The 21108-nt window shown below is 39.9% G+C and overlaps 1 protein-coding gene across 1 annotated transcript; it reads left to right on the forward strand.

Moving 5' to 3' along the window:
- The first annotated feature begins 1346 nt into the window (after positions 1-1346).
- Positions 1347-20785, forward strand: LOC141017201 (potassium voltage-gated channel subfamily B member 2-like). The gene is made up of 2 exons (XM_073491852.1): positions 1347-1931; positions 18791-20785. Exons 1-2 carry the CDS (start codon positions 1347-1349, stop codon positions 20783-20785), a joined length of 2580 nt encoding a protein of 859 aa, XP_073347953.1.
- Positions 20786-21108: the final 323 nt, after the last annotated feature.

The raw sequence follows: 21108 nt of genomic DNA on the forward strand, positions 1-21108 counted from the left end.
ATTGACCAATCTGTTGTAAGTTGTGAAAGACGGAAAAGTGATTGTGATTTTGAATAACTTTTCTATAGTTAACTTAAAAAATGTTCTTTGACAGGTCAGAATGAATGTATACAATATATATACAGGGGAAAGCTATACATTTTACAGTAATTCATTGTTGACTTATGTCTAGTATATTACTATAATTTTTTCGAGATCTGTTTGGCAACTTTTGCTGTCAGACATATTACGATTTTCAACAGTTTGTTTTCTACAGTGTAGTGTTTTTTTACATGATACAGAGATATCATACGGCATGAAAGCTCAGTATTAAGCATTAAGGTGGGCCCTCTTGTATTATTAGATGGTGAGGCCCCTGTCTTGAGGGTCCTGTTATTAAACCAAGTTCAAAACATTTGCTACTTCAGCTTTGTGCCTATGGGTTGCATATTCCATATACAGTAAATGTATACCAGTACATTGCATTGGTGGGCGAGGGTTGATCATTTATTAAAGGACTGGTGGTGTGATCCACAGCTTCCTTGAGTCAGATAAAGAACCACAAATTTAGCCTTATATGGAAAGATCTGGAACACTTTATAATAACCGTCATTAATAAATGGTAAATTTATAGCTAATGAGATAAGAGACAATGAAATGCTTTATAAACTCTTTATTAAGCAATTGTAAAGGTTTATAAACGTCAGTTGTAACTTTAAAATGTCCATCGACACTTTACAATGAAAAATGCTTCATAACTGCTTTATAAAGCATTTCATTGTTTGTTAACAGTCAAATAACTATGAACAGAATTTAATTAACTATAAATGTACTATTCCTTAAAAAGTGGCTACGATAAAGTGCTACCAAAGGTCTATGTCACTTAGAACAAAATGAATGTACTGTAATGCACAGAGAGTCTGGGGGCTGAGGATTAAAAGAGACCAAGCAACTCATTTGTTTCTTCAGGTCCCTGAGCAAGTTAATCTGGCCACACACAGGCACGTGATTTATTCTTGTTTTATTTACTGCAGTGTAGAGCTTAATATCTTTAAAAATGTTGCTAGTAGCACATCTTGTGGTAACTGAAGAGGCTCTAGAGGTCATTTGGGAAAATGTAATGATTTACTTGACTGTGATCAGACTTCTTAATGTATGGTGTCTTGTTTTTCCAGCCATGGATCTATCCAGGAGTTCAGTGGTCTGAACAGCCAGGTGAGCTTGGTGGGCTTGGGAAAGCTTCCCCTTTGGTCTACCACCATCATCTCACTGAGCCTGATAAGCTCCAGACACTCACATACACCACTCTAACCTCTTATTGAGGTGACCCACCCCCACAGCAAGAGAGCAGCACACACACAGCAAACATGACAGACCGAGTGAGCTTCAGCACACCCAAAGTCAACCCTCGGCCCGCAGCGCCTCCTGTGCTTCCCCCTGAGCCCATCGACATCATCCGCATCAAGGCCCGATCACGGCGAGTCAGGCTCAATGTCGGAGGGCTCACACATGAAGTCCTATGGAGAACACTGGACCGGCTGCCCAGAACCCGTCTGGGACGGCTAAGAGACTGCAACACCCATGAGTCCCTGTTGGAGATCTGTGATGACTACAGCCTCAATGAGAACGAGTACTTCTTCGACCGGCACCCAGTGGCCTTCTCCTCCATCCTCAACTTCTACAGAACAGGGAAGCTACACATGATGGAGGAGATGTGCGCCCTGTCCTTTGGCCAGGAGCTGGACTACTGGGGAATCGACGAGATCTATTTGGAGTCGTGCTGCCAGGCGCGGTACCACCAGAAGAAGGAGCAGATGAATGAGGAGCTGAGGAGGGAGGCGGAGGGGCTGAGGGAGGGGGAGGGGGAGGGGGAGGAGCAAGGCTGCTGCCCCGACAAGAGACAGAAGCTCTGGGATCTGCTGGAGAAACCCAGCTCATCTGTGGCTGCAAAGGTAACAACAGCTGCACACACTCTACAGACATGCTGGTAAAGGGAAATTTCACACAAAAATAATCTCATTCTAACGTCCCTTTTCTGGTTTATAGTACTTGCGCAGTGTATTTTACTGAGGAGGACCTCTGTGAAGCGTTTAGTTGAGTTCTATTTTTTTCTGTAGAATTCTGAGGTTTAGGTCAGAATTCTGACTTTTTCCCCAGAAAAAAAAACTAAAAGTTTAAAGAAAAAATTCAGAACTCACATAAACTTTTCACAATGGTCTTAATCCTCTTCGGTAGTACTGGGGTGTGGTATGATAGAGTCAGTTTGCTCATTAAGATGAGCTCCTTATATACTGACAGTGCACCGACTGTTCACGGCTCATTATTAGTCTTACTCAGTCATATAGTGTCTTCTGTGTCTCTAAAGGAGCTTCATCAAATTTGAGAAAATAACCCTAGTGATGTCAAAGTGATGTCATCAGGGTTATCGCAACTTGGGAGAAGAGACTAGAAATGTATAACACAATGCAGATCCATGGAGAAGCATCAGAGGCCATTAGAGAGCTATAAGGACCATAATCCTCCTTCACCTGCAAAGTACAGAGACACAAGGTGGAGGAGAGGGAGGAAGGATTAGCGCTGCATGTTCTCCCGTGTTCTGGCATGACAGCGTTGTATTGGACTGTCCCAAAGTCCTCACTAGTGGAAAGGCAGTGGGGGGTTTTATGCTTAAAAATGCCAACAATCCAAAGGAAAAATACATTTTTCACTTTCTTCTAGCAGTGTTTATCTGCGTTAAAGGATTGGAGCCACTATGAAAAATGTATTTGAGTTCTGACTTTTTTCTCACAATTCAGACTATTTCTCAGAAAAAAGTCAGAATTCTGTTTCTAAGGTCAAACAGAAAAGCTAGAGGAGCTCTGAGTTACGTTGAGCCTTGTGTCCCCTAAAAGCAAAGCTTTGTCTCATGCTGTGACCTTAATTACAGGTTGTGACCTTAATGCTCAATTTGGACATGAATAGTAAGCATTAGCAAGCATTTTACAAAAAAAGAAAAGAAGAGAGAAATATTTGTTTTTCTTGTTTATCTCCTTAACCATCTTGTAGTCCCTCAAACGTATCTCTCTTTATTAGTAGAAAGATACCTCAGGATTATTCCTACTTTTATAATAGAGCTGTAATATGAGAAACTCTGTTGTTTCAATAATGTCTTACACTATTTAACTCTCTGAATGTGATCTTTATTGCACACACGGGTTTATAAAACTCTAATTGTGGGGATCCACCATCCTTATAGGGACAAAACACCCCATAATGTAAATTGTGTGTGTGTGCGTGTGTGTGTGTAACAGTGCTTTTTGTTACAGACACATTTCCTTTTTAAAATTTCTGCAATATTTATTAAGCTATATTTTCTGTATTTATGTGAGGGGAAGACTTGGTCAGGTCCAGCGTCCACGTGTGGTCCATGATGTTTTCCATGTGATTAAATGACAACATTTGTTTTCTGTATAAATCAGATCAGTATGGGTTTAGATGAGTTTTATTGTGCATGTTTGCATGCGTGTGTGTGTGTGTGTGTGTGTGTGTGTGTGTGTCTGTGTGTGTGTGTAGTAGTACAAGCTTAAAAACTCATTTGAAAGTTTGTTTACCACAGAAAGCTTACTGTGCTTCTTTTATTATCTGTACCAGAGCAGGCAGACAGCAGATAGACAGCTCCCAAAATCACAATCCGAGACCCACATTAGTCCATTAATACTGGTGGGACAGCAGTGGACATTTGTCTGTCACTGCTCAATATACTACTGATGGTAAATCATTGGAATACAAAGTGTTACTGCATTCACTGGAAGAGGAGAGGAGAGGAGAGGAGAGGAGAGGAGAGGAGAGGAGAGGAGAGGAGAGGAGAGGAGAGGAGAGGAGAGAGGAGGAGAGGAGAGGAGAGGAGAGGAGAGGAGAGGAGGAGAGGAGAGAGGAGGAGAGGAGAGGAGAGGAGAGGAGAGGAGAGGAGAGGAGAGGAGAGGAGAGGAGAGGAGAGGAGAGGAGAGCTATAGTAAGATAATACTTTGAGCAGAGCAGAACCAGACCAGTGATATTGGATGATTGCAGCACATGGTTTGCATCTAATGATAATGTTCAGTGTCAGAGCAGGAAGTAGTGTGTTATTTATGTATATCAGGTGAAACACTAGCATGTGGAGGTCAGTGTGGTAGACTGTGTGACCAGCATTTTGATTGCTGTTACGTTTAGCAAATGGGTCAGTAAAATTTGATTCATCTTCTTGACATGATGGTGTAAATGGTAACATTGTATCATAACCATCATTGAAGAATGGTAAACTTTTGATTAATAAAACATTACTTTAATAGTTATTTAATTGTTAACAAATAATACATTGCATAATAAATGGTTTATAGACCATTTCATTGTTTGTTAACAATGAAGTAAGAATTAATGAAAGTTTAATTAACTATAAATTTGCCATTTTATTATTGTGGTTTTTATAAGACGTTAACTTATCGTGTAAATACAGAAGAAGGAGAAAGGAAAAGTGCTGATATGAGAGCAAAAGGACACGGACAAAGCAAGTGATATTGTTAATTGATTCCCTGTTTCCAGCTGGCCAAGTGCTCTGTCAGCAGCATGAGAAGAGACTGTTCAGAGCTGTGAGCTTAATCAGCTAGATTCACATTTTACCTTCATCTTTAGAGCTCAGATCTAGGCTTTAATTGCTGAGTTGATTTCTTTGTGGCTACGTTTATGTCATTTCACACAGAAGTAAGAAAGTGGTCATTTATTTGACAGTTAGTTGAGGGACACAGCTCTGCTGTTTAAGAGAGATCTTGAAGAAACTGAGCACCATCAAGGATTCTGCTGAACTGATCCCCGCTTTAACACACATACATAAACATTAAGCTTTAGATAAATCAATCACACCACGAATATTGCAGTGATTGCATGAGTGCACCAGCAGAGTCATACACAGAAATTGTGACACCTTGTCAGGTTATAATGGCTGCACTGTGCCCCTGCATGAATATGATGGCATATTACTCATTTTAGTTATTATGAAGTATGAATATTACCTTTGCAGATATTTTCTCTGCCCATTTGGATCTATTTACCACAAACTGTGTGGCTATTATTGCACCCATTTTGTGACAGCATGCCATTAGTTTTTAAATTGATTTCCAGTCTTTCCATGCAGGAATCTGTTTCCATTCATTTTAGTGCTCTATGAAAATTAAAATGCAACACCTCTGCCCTCATTAACTGGGCTGCTTCGATGTATGATCAATATATATCAATTTATTTATGATCTACTATCAATACTGGTAGTTCTATAAGGCAGCTCAATAAACAACACAGTAGTTCAAAGCTCACAGTGTGTGGATTTTGTCATTTAAAACTCAGTGTGCAATAAATTGCTGTAACTCTAGCAATAATCCTTTTGCTTTATGCTCTGCTACCATGAACACACTGTTGATGCCCATAGATCAAACAAACCAAAATCTTTGGTAAAAGATGGGGATGTACTATTTTGATGTATTTGTACTTGGTATTTCCTTTTTATGCTACATTATATCTCCACTCCACATTTTGGAGGCAAATCCTGTATTTTTACTCTACAACATTTGTAACTAGTTATTTTGCAGGTTGCTGCACCAGAGCCAAAGCAGAAAAAAACACTGATTCCAATAATCAAAAAAATGCTGAATATTGGATCAGACAATCCTCCAAGTGGGTAATCAGTCAACCCAGAGTATACAGTATATACATACATGTAAAGATACCTACAATTTACTTTTACTTGTACTTTAATTACATTTAATATCCAATACTTTAAGACACAAGTACTATTATCACAATATATTTACTTTTACTCAAGTATGTTGATGAAGGTCCTCAGTCATCCAGGTCATGGTAATTCTAAGTGCTGTATCGTAGGAAACTGGACGTGTTTCAGTTTCTTAAAGACGTTTCACCTCTAATCCAAGAGGGTTCTTCAGTTCTAACTAACTGGAGGGGAGGGTTTCTACCATTGGCGGACTAAGCATTAATAGCAACCAAGCTAATCTATGAATTGACAATACCAAATGTGTAGGATGTTATTATAACTTAACAGAAAAGAAATTCTTAGTTGGACAAAGTCAACAGTTAAATAGTCTAACTCCATTTTTTATCTTGTTTGTGGTTTGACAGACAGCTTTCTCAACTTTTATTGTTCAGATGGACTCATCTCTCTGAGTGTTAAACACTACAGTAGTGTTACAGAGCTTGGCAGTTGTTGCCCATGTTGAGTGTAGGAGAGGCAGCACTAGGCTCTAGAGACACCTTGGATGTTTTGTCTTCAATAAACAGATGTGAACCATGTTGACAGCTCCCATAGTCTGATATATTGTCCTTTGTATCTGGCAATCATAGAAAACCAAAGTATCTGGCAATAGGGCAAAAAATAGAGGGCCGGAAAATATGGCATGTATAATGTAATATGGTGTATGGTGTGCATTTGAATAAGTAGTTATTTTTCAAGATAAAAGTCCAGTTTACAGATCGCTCACCACTCTATAAATACAGCAGCGCTGGCCTTCACAGGTCCATGTGACTATGTTGGAACCGTAGTGTCAGCAGGAGGGAAGCTGCTTAGGCTTTCTGCGACGACACTAGCCGTGTGCCACTCGGTAGCAGCAGTGATGCAGCTCAGCTCTTAACCAATGGGAGTGTCTCTTCTTGGTGACATGTAAAGCTCAGTGCTACTGCTGATTAGAACAGGCATTACCTGGCCATTTGGAGAACATGGTGCACCATTTGTTCAGTCGTGTTTCCATCACTTCAAAAGATCATTACATAGACTTACATTAATTTCCTGAAGACCTACCCTAACCATCACCACTACTGGACTAACCCTGACCCAAGTTTTCACCCTAAATTTAAATGAATTATGGAGATGTGCATGTTGTGTGTGGGTCCCTACAATGCGAGTGTGTAAAGAGATTTATGTCCACACAACATGACTAATACACATCCACACACAAACACACACACACAGCATTTGAGAGTCCAGATGGACAACTATCCATAATAGTTTTGAGTTTTGGATAATATGAGTATTAAATGTTCCAATAATAGAGATTAGTTTCATACACTTTACATAATCTGTTTAATCTTCTTATTTTTGGCTTCGATTCTATTTTTTAACATGTTCCCTTTGCACTTTGCATCTTTTGAAGGGAGACACACACACACACACGCGTGCGCGCGCACACAGTCATTTCAGAGTTGGTCAAAGCAACATTCACGAGTTTAACAAAGTAAAACACACATACAGTATTATCTCATCCTGCACTTTTTTCTCGTTATATAAAATTTAAACTCTGAGTAAGTTTGTGTGGAACCAACAGTGAGTCATGACAGCATGTCTGCATGCATGGTCACCTGTTCATAGTGGACACATACACACACACACACACACACACACACACACACACACACACAGTATGACTTAGGAGTATGGCTTAATCTCCTTTGGGGCTTTTAACGGGACTGCTGCTGCTGCAAATAGACTAACTGTTGGCAGGTTGGATAGTCTGTCCTGTCCACTGTCTGACCTGCAGAAGGGAGGAAGGGGGCAATTAAGAACAAAGTGCAATAAAAGGTTTTATCTAATGACAATATCGCTTTTTTAACCAATGCAAACTGTGCAGTTATCACTGCCTGTACCTGCCAACAGGGTGCTCAGCCATGCAGTGATTAGCCAAGCATTCCTAACTCTTTTTATTCTGTTCTACTCTTTTTATTTTGTTTCTGAGTAAAATAAGCAATATGGACAGAATAAGAAGCATACGTTTGAGGAATTATGTGCAGCTCATACAGAATTTCCAATCTCACAAAATGAGTCTCAAGAAATGACATCCTTGTGTTTATTCTCCATATGGCCTTGTCTCTAGTATTGAATATTGTTTATATATCACTGTTGACCAATGATGAGGATGCCATATAGGTACGAGCTGGGAAGTTATCTGAAGACCATCCAGCCAATCAGATTCCCGTCTTGTCTGGTATAACTTTATTTTAACTCTTATTTTACTCTGCCCTTAACCTATAGTAAAATCTATATCTGCAGTCATGTTTCCCTGCAAATGTTGTGTAATTGTGTTCCAGAGGTGTCTTGGTCTGCGGGATTAATTTCAGCAGCACAGACACTACTGAATGATCATAGAAATATGATAGGAACACTACAGTCAGCAGTGTGTCTCTATGATCCTCTCTCTCTTCTGCAACTACACATTTCAACTTATTGTTTTGATCATGTAGCTAGTATGCAGTACATAAGCTACACTTTTGTATATTATTCAGTATTTATAGCTTACAGCTGAGAGAATAGTATTCATCCAAAACTAAACTGACGGGCAGGACTGAGGAAAAAAAAGACGCAGTTACAAAAAAGTCTGCTACTGCAGCACCATGGACAGCGACATGTGTTCCTGCTGTTGAAGGGCAGAGTACTGCATGTTACAAGACTGGAGGCATTGTAGTCATTTTGCTTACAAGGGCGATGGCATTCCAGCTTATGCTCATCGTGCTCCCCATGAACAAGTCACCCTTCCACAAATAAAAGAGGTAGAGAGAACTGTCTTGCTCGCCATGTTGTGTGGCTGCACCAATGACTACTGTCTCACTGTATACTGTACATACCTTCAGCATCTTCAGTGAGGATTTGATGTTTGCTGGTTAGAGAAGTCGATGAAAGCCTTTACAGCTGTAAGGCAAGGCAAGGCAAGGCAAGTTTATTTGTATAGCACAATTCAGACACAAGGCAACTCAAAGTGCTTTACAGGTGCATACAATTACAGTAAAAGCAATTAAAAAACATTAAAACAAAACATTAAAACAAGTTAAGAAATAGGAAAATAGGCTAAAATAAAAGTTACAGTGCTGTAGATGTGCTGTAGATGTTCTAATGTTTGATAAATAATGTATGTGGCTTCTACATTCTCCTCACCAGCAGTTACTTATTCTGAGCGTTAAACCTAGTCAGAGGCTTGTCAGCACACTGAAATTGAGCTCTGCTATTGGATCAAAACTTTTTAAAACAACCTGGTCCCTGCCTCTAGTTTTGATAATATACACTTTGGCTTCATCACTGAGGTCTGGGAACAGAGTGACTCTACTAAACATAGCTTGAAAACAAAGTGCATCAGGACAACCATTGCAGTCGAGCTGTGAACCAGCTGAACCACATTATCTTAGCCCCTTATATTTAGGTTCAGTTGAGTTTAGTTCTTACTGACACTGTGTGGAAAAATGTCCATTAGATTTTAAAAAGTTATTTCCTGCTACACCTTTGGCCTTGTACTGTTATTTGGACTAGTATTTTTAGACACGCAATGGCTGAATATTACAAGGGCACTGTTTAGTTTTGGAGAAGAAACTCAAACTCAAACTGAATTTTAATATTTACAATAATATGGAATATTGTTCCATAAGTGAATAAAGAAGATGTTTTAAGGTCCCAGAACAGTGGCAGGGTCCGCCACATATAAACAAAGTAAAACAGTATAAATTGTGTTGTCCTTTAAGGTCAGTTTGTTTATTCATCATGAAAACAAAGAGTTTGTTTATTTAGTTTGTTTAGGCAGAAAAAAATCAGCCAGTTGGTTCATTCACATTTCTTCAACAAAACTACAGAGTGCTCCTTTAACCATGACGTGCATGGATTATTACTCTTGAATAATAATCTGTATTCATTTTTCACTTGTACTCTTAAACAAGTGAAAAATAATGTAGAAAAATGACATAGATGTCCACTACAGTGGACACCATGCATCAGTGGTATCAAAAGGGATTCAGGAATAACTTGACTATTGTACAATAATTTCAAATCCTTTATTCATACATACATTTATAAATTTTCTCGTGCATTGTTTTCTGTCCACTGATGTTATGCACCAATGGGTGTGAAATGTTACTTAAATCTGGATAAAAGCGTCTGACTTTGTTTTTTGTTGAATACATTTTTTTTACTCTTCTGGATTTCTGAAAATATATCTGAGAAAATGTCTGTCCACTGTAGCGGACACCATACCATGCATCAAGAGTTAGTTACCTCATCACCAAACATGTTGGGACAGGTTGTGGAATGCTCCACAGGTAAACAGGTTCATTGGTAACAGGTGACAGCATCATGATTGGCTATGAAAGGGGCTCGGTCGGTCACAAGCAAGGATGGGCGAGCTTCACCACTTTTAAAAACACATGATTGTTTAAGGGATATTACTACATGGTCTCAGGAATACTTCATAAACTGTTGCTGGTAAACACAGTTTGTTCGCTAATGATTCATTCTGTTTTTATCAGTGTTATTGCCCAGCATCCCAACTTTTTGGAGGTCAGGCTTGTAAAGACAGGTTAGTTATTTATCATTACCAACAGGGTATGCCTGCAGTCACAATATAAGCAGTGCTTCTTCGGTGCCGTTACACTCCATAAATGGAATCTCTTTGTTGATGTACTAATTAGCAATCATTTCAACACTTACATGAGTTATAAAATTCATTGTGAAATCCTGAGTGAATTTCAGGACATCATAAGAGTCAACAATGAGTCATTGTCCAGGAAGCATGTTTCCACAGACAGCAGTCAGCATTAAGTGGCTACTCAGAGGTCTATGTATTACTGGCCCTGTGCCTTCAGAGAGGAGTGTGTATTCACTAATGTACTGTAGCGTTCCCATATTGAATGCTTTAATTCAAATGAGAGTGATTTCTCGCTCCAGCAGGAGGGAGGCTGATCCAAAGTGGTTTGCCATCCACAGCAAGTTCATACTGTCCACTGTATTTCTTTTGTTGGCAGATGTCTCCGTGTCACACTCTTCTGTGTGTATGAGTGTTCCACAGCCTACAGTCCTACAGGCTGTCCTTTTTTTGTTTGTTTGTTTGTTTGTTCATTACTTTATTCGTTATCATCAGTGACATTTTCATGTAGCTGATTAATGCCAATATTATTAAAGTACAAACATAGCCGCCTACCTACATACCTTCAGTTAGCTATCATGAGAGCTCCAGGTCAGGAGGTTAATATTCTGCAGTTGGACAGTTCACATTAAAAGAGATCCCTCTGCCCTTGTAATACTGATGACCAGCAGTGACCATACTGTATCAGCACTTGTTCCACCATTGGCTTGTATGCAGTGTATGTCAGGTCACTGGATGTGTTGAACTCAAAGCTGCAGTCTGACTCTGATGATGAACTGAGCATCTGGTGGAGGTGCTGCTTGGATTAAACCAATCTAACACTGAGCAGTCTCTGCTTAGTGCTCGCAGTGAGCATCCCTTCCTTCCCCTTGTAGCAGCTTTACTCCACATAGCCTGTATACCCAATATGTGATTTTTTTTTTATAAACTTGTTCCCCACATCATAAATAACTAGTTCCACTTAGAGATGGTCCACTGAGGCAGAAATCTGATTTCACACGGCATGTAACAGTGGCTCTGAATTGTATTCATTTATACAGAAAATGGTGGTGATTGCTCAAAGTTGTGTGCATCCTGATGATATCTGTGGATACACTAAGAGAAAATTGCTTTTGCTTTTTGAGAAATTTAAATTGGCATTTTTCTTCCATAGACCATTTTTGCAGTGTTTTTTGCTTGCTCCCATGAGCATGGGGTTAATATGGGAAACGGTTCCAACCACTGATTGGTCATCCATTCTTGGTTTGTTCGAACCTCTTCTGTTTGATTGGATGAAAAGTGAATTAAAGCTGCAGTCATCTTGTGATTCTAGAAAGACATTAACTATATCAGCCAAATATCTACTGTTTTCATTTTGTGACACAGACAGCCAATATTTTCAGGTTAGCATTTTTGTATATAAATATTCATAAACATGATTGCACAAAAACCCATCTCTGTGAAACACATGAGAAAAGATATATCATATGATCCGAAACCAACAGATCCAAGAGGCTTCCACTGTGGCTCAGTGTAGGTGTTGTAGTGATCACACTGCCTCGATGGGTAATAACATAGTATGTTTGGCTAATTACAGCTCAGTGTGTCAAACAGACAGGCCAGAGGTTTCTCCTTTGAGTAATTACTGTAATTCTGACTCTGTCTTTCTTTCTGTCTTTATTCTCTCTGCTCCTCTTCCTTTTCTGTCTCTGTCTTTGTGTGTGTCTGGCATTCAGATCCTAATAATACACAGACTTTGTCTTGTTAAACACTGACTCAGGTCCTAACATGTTTCATGTAGTCTCCATTTCTCTCTGTAGAAATGAAACCAGTGATATCAAAGTCAGCAGGGACAGCTCACATGTCCTGTCTTCACAGACATCACACAGGTAGTACAGTACAAGGCCAACGATGGAAATATGATAACGATGGAAATATCTGAAAATATTCCTGAACTTGCCAGTCAGAATTGGCGATATGTAACCACAGAAAGAATAACAAGAGTAGATCTACATTTTTCACATTTAGCTCATATTTTCAAAATGTATAATATAATTCATATTGTTTGCTCACCTACATCACCACCCAATACTGAAGCTTTATACAGAAGCTCAAAAAAGACTAACAATGTTGTCACTTCATTCAAATCACATGTCTTTATCAGGAGATGAAGTGTAGTTTCCAGGGAACCCAGGTGCACTTTACTACTCCTGTCAACAACAGAGCCAACATGTACTGAGCTCCAGAGCAGCTATTAAATGGACTTTGTGGTGAGGTTATTTTCTCAACTGCTGTTTCAGAGGTGATGAAAGAACTTTAATCCTCATTCAGAAAAACTGTATAAGGACAGTTCTATAAATAGCAGACATAAAGTCAGCAATTCAGGAAAAATTCAAAATGCTATTTGGGGGGTTAAACTGGAGTAACTTCCATCTCCTGGTGTGGAAGTGGCCATACCAAAGATTTCTCGGAAGTCAGACATAACTGAGTAAAACTGATTATGCCCTTCACTGGTGGACAGTGGGCTCGGCTCTCCTTGGTGTAAGCCAACCGAATTTTGATTAAATAGTGCAACTTTGTGCGTTAGTTACCCAGCCTCCATTGTGACGTTAGAACATAACCAAACACAACCTGTGCCTCAGCGGTGAGTTGGAGGAGGTTTGACATGTTGATGCTATTAGACTATAAAAGATAAATGATATGGACTTACATTTCTATAGTGCTTTTCCAGTCTACAGACCGCTCAAAGTGCTTTACAACACTTGTCACATTCACCCATTCACACACACACATTCACACACTGATGGCAGAGGCTGCCATGCAAGGTGCCAACTTCTCATCAGGAACAATTTGGGGCTCAGGATCTTGCTCAAGGGTACGTCGACATGCAGCTGGGGGAGCCGGGGATTCGAACCAGCGACCTTCTGATTACTAGACGACATGCTCCTCACAGTGAATGTAGCACATCTAGGTTAATGAATGAATAAAAGAATGAATGAATATCAGAATGACCTCAGTGTACCAACAGCAGAACACTGTATGGCTGGTGAAAGCAGCAGCTTTACAGATAAACTGTGTTGACCTCTGCAAAAACAGCAACCGTGCAACAGATCCCGTCCCTGTTGTTCCAGAAATACCTCCACATATTGATCAGGGCTTGGGTTTCTCTGCCCACTCAGTTCATCTTTTCTTTCATTCCATCTTGTGTTTTCTCTCTTTGTCAATTCCTCCACTTACTTCTTTCACTCTCTCTCTCTCTCTTTCTCTCTCTCTCTCTCTCTCTCTCTCTCTCTCTCTCTCTCTCTCTTTCTCTCTCTTAGTGTCTGATTATCCCTTTTTCATAATTAGCTCACTTTTTTTTTCATAATTAGCTCACACAAACACCAGACAGTTTTCTTGTGGTCACCAAAACATTAGGATTCATCCTCTGGGGATAGCACATTTCATGAGTATTTATTTATTCAGCCTGTCAAGAACCTAAGTTTAGAGGGGAAAGGTTGCAGAGCCACCAGTGTCACTAAGACATCCAAAGTAGTTTTTGATCACAATCACACAACAGTGAGAGGACGGCACACAGTGTCACTAACACAGACCTCCCTCAGCTTTTATCTGTTTGAAGTGTCACCGTTCTGTTGTGTTTGTGTTTTTCAGCTGAGTTCAGCAGTTGAGCAGAGTTCATTTTTTGTTAGTGACTCACTGTAATACAAAGTGTTATTGATCAGCTGAATCTTAAATGTGGAGCCTCCATTAATTCTTCCTCCACTGTACAGCTTCTAAAGCAGCTTGTGTGTTCCTGGTACTGCTTTAAATCTGCTCTGGGTGCCAAGGTCACAGCATTTGGCAGTCATTAAGCCATTAAGACGCTGCAGGGTGGACACACTTTGATACACCTGCCCTCTACTTCCCTTTGTCCTGTCTCTCCTCGGCTTTCTATCTATCGTCTCTCTCATCTTTCTCTGTTTCTCTCTGTTGTCTTCTGCTTGCTTACCTCTGCAGTTTTGCCTACAAACTTTTATATTTGTCTGACTCAAAGAGCAGAGTAGCTCAGTCTGATGAGGATTATTGAGCTGCAGAAATAGTGGACACTGTGTAATGCTGTAATGCTCAGTGTCCTTTGACATGACTCGGATAGCCCAGACGCTCCATCATCCGGAAACAGCCCAGACAATCCTTCTATCACATGATTTCACAGGAACTCTCTCTTGAGTCACAGGCACTGTCGTCACAGCAGAATAAAAAAGTGCATATATTATTCACTAATCATTTCCTGCACATCAGTCACACACAGTGCTCGCCGTCACTGCAGCTCAATCCACCCCGGCAGCATTTCAATAAAAACTTCGCTGACAGATTATCTGCATGTCTTTATATAAACAAAGACTTATTTATTTAAGAGATTAAGAACTGATTGTAACTGATTCTAAGTAACCACAGTTTAACATGCAGTCTGCAGTGTGTAAAGCAAAACGGCACAAACATATGAGAAAGACAAATAAAAGTAGAAGAAGAACATTAAACTTATACGTTCATTATTCTATTTCTTACATTAAAGGATTGATTTTTGAATTGGTTCTGGAATTCATTAGATTTAGATCTTTTTTTTATGGTCATATGCACAATCAGTGAGTGCCCTCTTTACATAAAATGCAATATGAAAGTAGTAGGGACATTAAATATTTCTTTAAATAAATGAATTTTGCATTTCCACTTTATATTTCAAATATTATATTCATGTCAAATGTATTTATAAAGCACATTCAGAAATAAGTCGTGTTGAAAAAGTGTTGTGCAAATAATGCATTGGTTATTATCTTTTGTTTTAACCTTTTTTCTACTTACTGAGTTTTCAATTCATTCATTCACTATTTTTTTGTTTGATAATAGTTTTTATTTTAGTTTAATGTTCGTTTAAACTTTCAAAAGAATATTTCTGAAAATAAAAAACATTATTAGTAGAATAGCTTCGTAATTCAGCCTTAAATTCCTTTGTCTTTTTTATTTTTAATAAACGTCACCAAAATAGTCTTCGTTTGTCTTTCCACAAAATAAATCTGCAATGCACAGAGTAAGATGTGAAAACATTCCAGCTCTATATGCCATTTTTACCCGCTGCTAATGCCTGACTCCCTGCCCTTTCCCCGCCTGCTGTGTCTTGTTGTAACTGGAGTCATTAACCCCTTTTAACACTGCCTTTTCAAGGTGGGAATATTGCGCTGAATTTATACGTGGAAACGTATAGGATGCCCGTACAGGATGCCTGTCCCACTGACTCCATATCCAGCAGCGAGAGCCAGGCAGCTCCTGCTGGTTACTGGCAGTGATAATGTGATGTGATGTTAGGCAAAAAACTTTAACCTACCTCATTGAGATGTTATCCCTGTGTATTTTTAAAAGTTTCTTTGTTTTATCATGTTTTTCTAATGTATCTGTAAAACAGAATCAGTCTCAGACTGACTGACTCATCAACTTTCTGGCGGCGGCTCTAGATGTGCCAGTGTTTTGTTTTCAGAATCAGGATTTCATTTGTTTTGTATTTATTTGTTTAATTTTCAGGTACATTTTCAACATACAGGATATTTAGCAAAGACTATAGTAAGCAGCAGTTGTTGGTTACTCTGGTGTGATATGCTGTGCACTATACTTTTGGAGCTACATTTCAATTCTGGACATTACTCATTGCCCCTTTAAAAACTGAAAGAAATCTTATTTGTTCCAGTGACATACTCCAGAATCCAATAGCCACTCTGTTAACATTATGTACATTGAAACGGGAGGAGAATTCTGTTAACTGATTTGAAAACAGCGCTGATATAAAGCAACAAAATGTAACTATCTGGAGAAACATAGTTGATTGTTGAGTCGTATCTCCAGGTTGTCAAATACTGACACTTTGAGTTGGCATTGACCCGAACTGTCAGCAATCAACTCTCTTTCTCCAGGAAATTAATTTTGTTGATTACACCAGCTACTGCAGTCACCAATGGATCTAATCAAGTACTGTACTTAAGTAAAGTATTAGTACCACCGAATTGTACTTGAGTATCAATTTTCTGCTACTTTATACTCCCTTCCTCTACATGTGGTAGGCAATTATTGTACTTTTATTTGATAACTTTAGTTATTCGTTACTCTGCAGATTACAAATGCTATATCAACATTCCTAAATGAATTTACTTTGTTGGCTATCTGATAAATTCTGGTTTTTGAAAGGTTCTATAGAAATAAAGTTTAGTCTAAAAAAGACTTATTGTTATTATCAGAAAAATGCTAAATATCAGATCTGATAATCAGCAGGTAATTGGTCAACCCACAGTATACAGTTTATACATACATGTAAGTATGCATCATTTACTTTTACTTGTACCTTTGATACCTAAGTATCAAAATTAGTTTCTGGCATTAAATGTAATTAAGTTCATGTAATATCAGATACTTATTTATGTACTACTTGTAAGGTTCAGTTTTACCAAAGTAATATTTTAACATGATATCTTTACTTTTACTCAAGTATGACTGCAGTGTGAATGTAGCATGTAAACTTCACCTGGTAGTAATCATGCCCAGCAGCGAGTCAGTCTTAAAGCCAGTTATCTTAAAAGGCTGCATACATTTTATTTTGGTATAAAGCTTTCTTGGGGGTGTGCAACTACTGCCTGATTCTTCCTGTCGGTGGAGGAAAGAATGAGTAAACACTTCTAACCTCTCTCTATCCTTTCTATAGATAGCAACACAATCCTATTATAATTATCTTGAAATGTCCTCGCAAGGGCTGCAGGGAGGAGACTCAGACCGCACATGCTTTAGCTACCTCACTCAGCTGGGACATTAGAGTTCCCACGTTAGACTTTTTTGAATCCCTTCAGTCCACTTTAGAAACTGTCTGAAATGTTCATAAATGATGAGGTTAAATATGCAGCGGCAAAAACTAAAACACTCAGCAATTTGTAAAATATTCATGCTTGTCAATGTCAGCTGGCCCTGGTGACCACTTTTTCTAGTGCATTGTGGGACAAAAATCAGTAAAAGAGGCTAAAAGTAGCTGACACATGAGGTGCAGCACTAAACTGGAATGCTGACCTCACAGAAAACACTGCAATAGTTAAAAAAAAATGTCAACAACTGGCAGCAAGTATGGTTTAGTGACCAACCAGTCAGCAAAAATATTATAGACCAGGTTTGAAAGTGGTTTAGTACTCAGGCACCGTACTTAAATACTATTTCACTTATTTTAAGTAAAAAAGTTTCCTACTTGTATGCCCCTACATTTCAGTAGGAAATGATGCCCTTTAATTTGACAAGCTTATAAAATACATTACATAGCCCCTTACAAAAAAGTTATGCCTAGTTGTGGCTCCTTGTCATAAATTTCAGATGTCAGCAGTTCCACCAGAGGGTAATTTCCCCTCTTAACCTCTCAGATGGTTTCTTTTAAATTACTGCTCAAGGCCCAAACCTGTCAAATTATCCAATATTTCAAAAAAACATTGTTTTTTCTCCTTTCCTCTTCTATTAATCGTCTCACCTTTCAGATTTATCTTAGAACACTTAGATTTACCTTGGGGCCTGACACTAGTTTGGGAATCACTGGACTAGATGACTAAGACGAACTACATTGTTGTAGTGGTACTTTTACTTAAAGGAGAATTTGACCCAAATATGAATATGCAGTCATTATTTACATCTACATACCGATGGAAAAAAAAGTCTCCAGAAGCCATGAGATCCAAAACGATTTGAGAACACTTTATTTACACCCTCAACCGGGGGTTGAGCCATTTCAGACAGGGTGCACTAAAACTTTTAGCCTAGCATCTACAGTGAAGATATCACCTTCAAAAAGGTTTTAAGTCATATCTTTTCAAATGTATTTGGGATCTCAGGGCTTCCAAAGACGTACATGTATGAACCCATTTTACAGATTATTTTCTTTCTTCTTCTTTTTTTAATGTTTTAAAACAAGTACTCAGCCACTTCAGCTGTTTAGGAGAATGCTGCATCGTTATATAACTTCACCAGACTTCTCATTGACATGGGAGTGAGTAGATAATGACTGAGCTTTCAGTCACAAGAGACAGTTAAAAAAAAGGGGGGGGGGGGGGGTCAACATTGTTGCAACAAACAACAAAATCACTTTTTCAAAAAATTCCAAAAACGCTGGATTTTACAGTTCCCATATTACAACTTGATAGCATTAATAGAGACACCCCCTGCCTGGTAAATGCTCACATACTCCATACCTCTAATTTGTAATCTAAGATTGTACATTTAACACCAGGAGTGTCATGACATTTTACCTTCAACCAAAAATGACAAAAAGTCAGGGGATCCTCAAAGTCATTACAATTCATCCCACACATTAATGTGTGTACATCATTTTGTGCCAAATAATAGTAACCCGTGATCTTGTCATTGTCTTGCAGGTCCTGGCTATGATTTCCATCCTATTCATCATTATTTCCACCATCTCGTTGTCCCTCAACACTCTGCCGGAGCTTCAGGTGGTAGATGAATTTGGTCAATTCAATGACAACCCTAGCCTAGCCCACGTGGAAGCTGTCTGCATTGCCTGGTTCACAATGGAGTACATGCTGCGCCTGCTCTCAGCACCCAACAAGTGGAATTTTATCAAAGCACCTCTGAATATAATTGATTTGCTGGCTATCCTGCCTTACTATGTGACCCTCTGTCTGACTGAGTCTAACAAGAGTGTGTTGCAGTTCCAGAACGTACGCCGTGTTGTTCAGATTTTCCGAATTATGAGAATTCTAAGGATCCTGAAGCTTGCCAGGCACTCAACAGGACTGCAATCTTTGGGCTTCACTTTGCGAAGAAGCTATAATGAGTTGGGTCTGCTGATCCTTTTCTTAGCCATGGGCATTATGATTTTCTCTAGCTTGGTGTTCTTTGCTGAGAAGGATGAGGATGCAACCAAATTCACCAGTATCCCTGCCTCCTTCTGGTGGGCTACCATTACTATGACCACCGTTGGTTATGGAGACATCTACCCACAAACCCTGCTGGGCAAGATTGTAGGTGGACTTTGCTGCATAGCAGGTGTGTTGGTCATTGCCCTTCCAATCCCAATCATTGTTAACAACTTCTCAGAGTTCTACCGGGAGCAGAAGAGGCAGGAGAAGGCCATCAAGAGGAGGGAAGCTCTTGAAAGAGCCAAACGGAGTGGCAGCATTATTTCTATTAACCTAAAGGATGCTTTTGCACGTAGTATGGAACTCACAGATGTCTTGGTAGAAAAGAGAGAGGACAGTAAATGTCCTGTGGACAATCACCTGTCACCCAGCCGCTGGAGCTACCACAAACACTACTCCAATGCAGAGGTGGGAAGCCCAGACAGGTCCCAACATTCACATTACCAGGAAGTGGCTCAGCTGGGCTCCCCTGATCGATTCAAGCCTTCATCTAACAAAACTACCCCTCAACACCTCAGCGCTAAGCGGCTGGATGACACTTACAATGAGACTCCAACTATTCCAGAGCAGCAAGAGAAAATTAGGGAGGAGAAGATGGAGATGAAAGTGTTGACCTCAACCCAACCCCGGCAAACTTCACCTGAGGTAAACATTGCCAGAAGATCCTCTAATGTGGCTGGTGATTTTTCAGTGGAAAGAGGAGAAAGAAGCTCTCTGCTACCTAGTGATGATGGGGGTCAAACTGGTCTTAGACACCAGCGTATCCCCCCTCCCTTGGATCTAAGTCAGATCAGCACAATGGAGGTGAACAGGGGCTCTGACAGCATCCAGCCAATGACCATCATCAAAGAGGGTTTGTATGAGTTTGTGTCCACTCCCAGAGGAAGTGGGACTGGAGATATTGGAACGACCTATGACAGCATCTGCAGCTCCTTGCGAGATTATAATAGCCCTCAAAAGGCAAGAGCCCTAAAGGTTGACTTCATTGGATCCCAAGATGATGTGCTAATGGCAGTGATGACACCTGTGGCCACCCCAGTCTCTGCTGGCTCAGCCAAGCTTGCTCAACTACTTTCCGATGACATGGTTTCCAGGTTTTCTCCATCTCCTAGCTCGGCAACGAAAGAGGGTAAGTCTCCACTGGCGATCCTGCAACCTGCGTCTCTGGCCCAGCAATCTGTCAGTCCAACCAACTCCCAGGGGGGAGGTGAAGGCTCAGCAGCCAGGAGCTTAGAAGGTGAAGGGCAGCTCACAGGCTTAAGCCACCAGGGGAGGAATCACATGGAGAGGTCTGCTGTCGGCTCAGGCAGCAATGCTAGCCCACTGTCAGCTAAAGCCAGCCCGCTCAACTGCACCCAGGAGCTAGTATTTGTGGAGGGAGGCGAAGAAGGAGAAGACAGGGAGGGAGCAGAACAGAGTAGAGAGAAACAAGAAAACCACATTGTCCGGGATGGAAACCTGACACCGCCCTGTGAAACAAGCATGTAATCCAAAAAGTGCGAGAGGGCTCTGAGACAGGGACGCCAAATGGAAAGGTTGAGGAAAAGGTCGTTGGGAAGGGTGACAGCAACCACCCAGAATAAACTGTAACAACTATTACCTGATGTGAACAAAGACACATTCATTTAAGTGTTAACAAAACTTTCACAATAGTTGTTGTAGTTTTTCTGGATAGAAGCACTCATCATATCCCACAAGACTTTTGGACTCTCACCTCTGTTTCTGACAAACACTGTTGTCCAGGAGCATACATCTCACAGTGTAGTCACATGGCTTTATTACCGGACATTGAGGGAGGTCAGGAGCATGTG

The sequence above is a fragment of the Pagrus major genome, chromosome 21 (assembly GCF_040436345.1).
Source record: "Pagrus major chromosome 21, Pma_NU_1.0".
In the NCBI taxonomy this organism is placed as follows: Eukaryota; Metazoa; Chordata; class Actinopteri; order Spariformes; family Sparidae; genus Pagrus; species Pagrus major.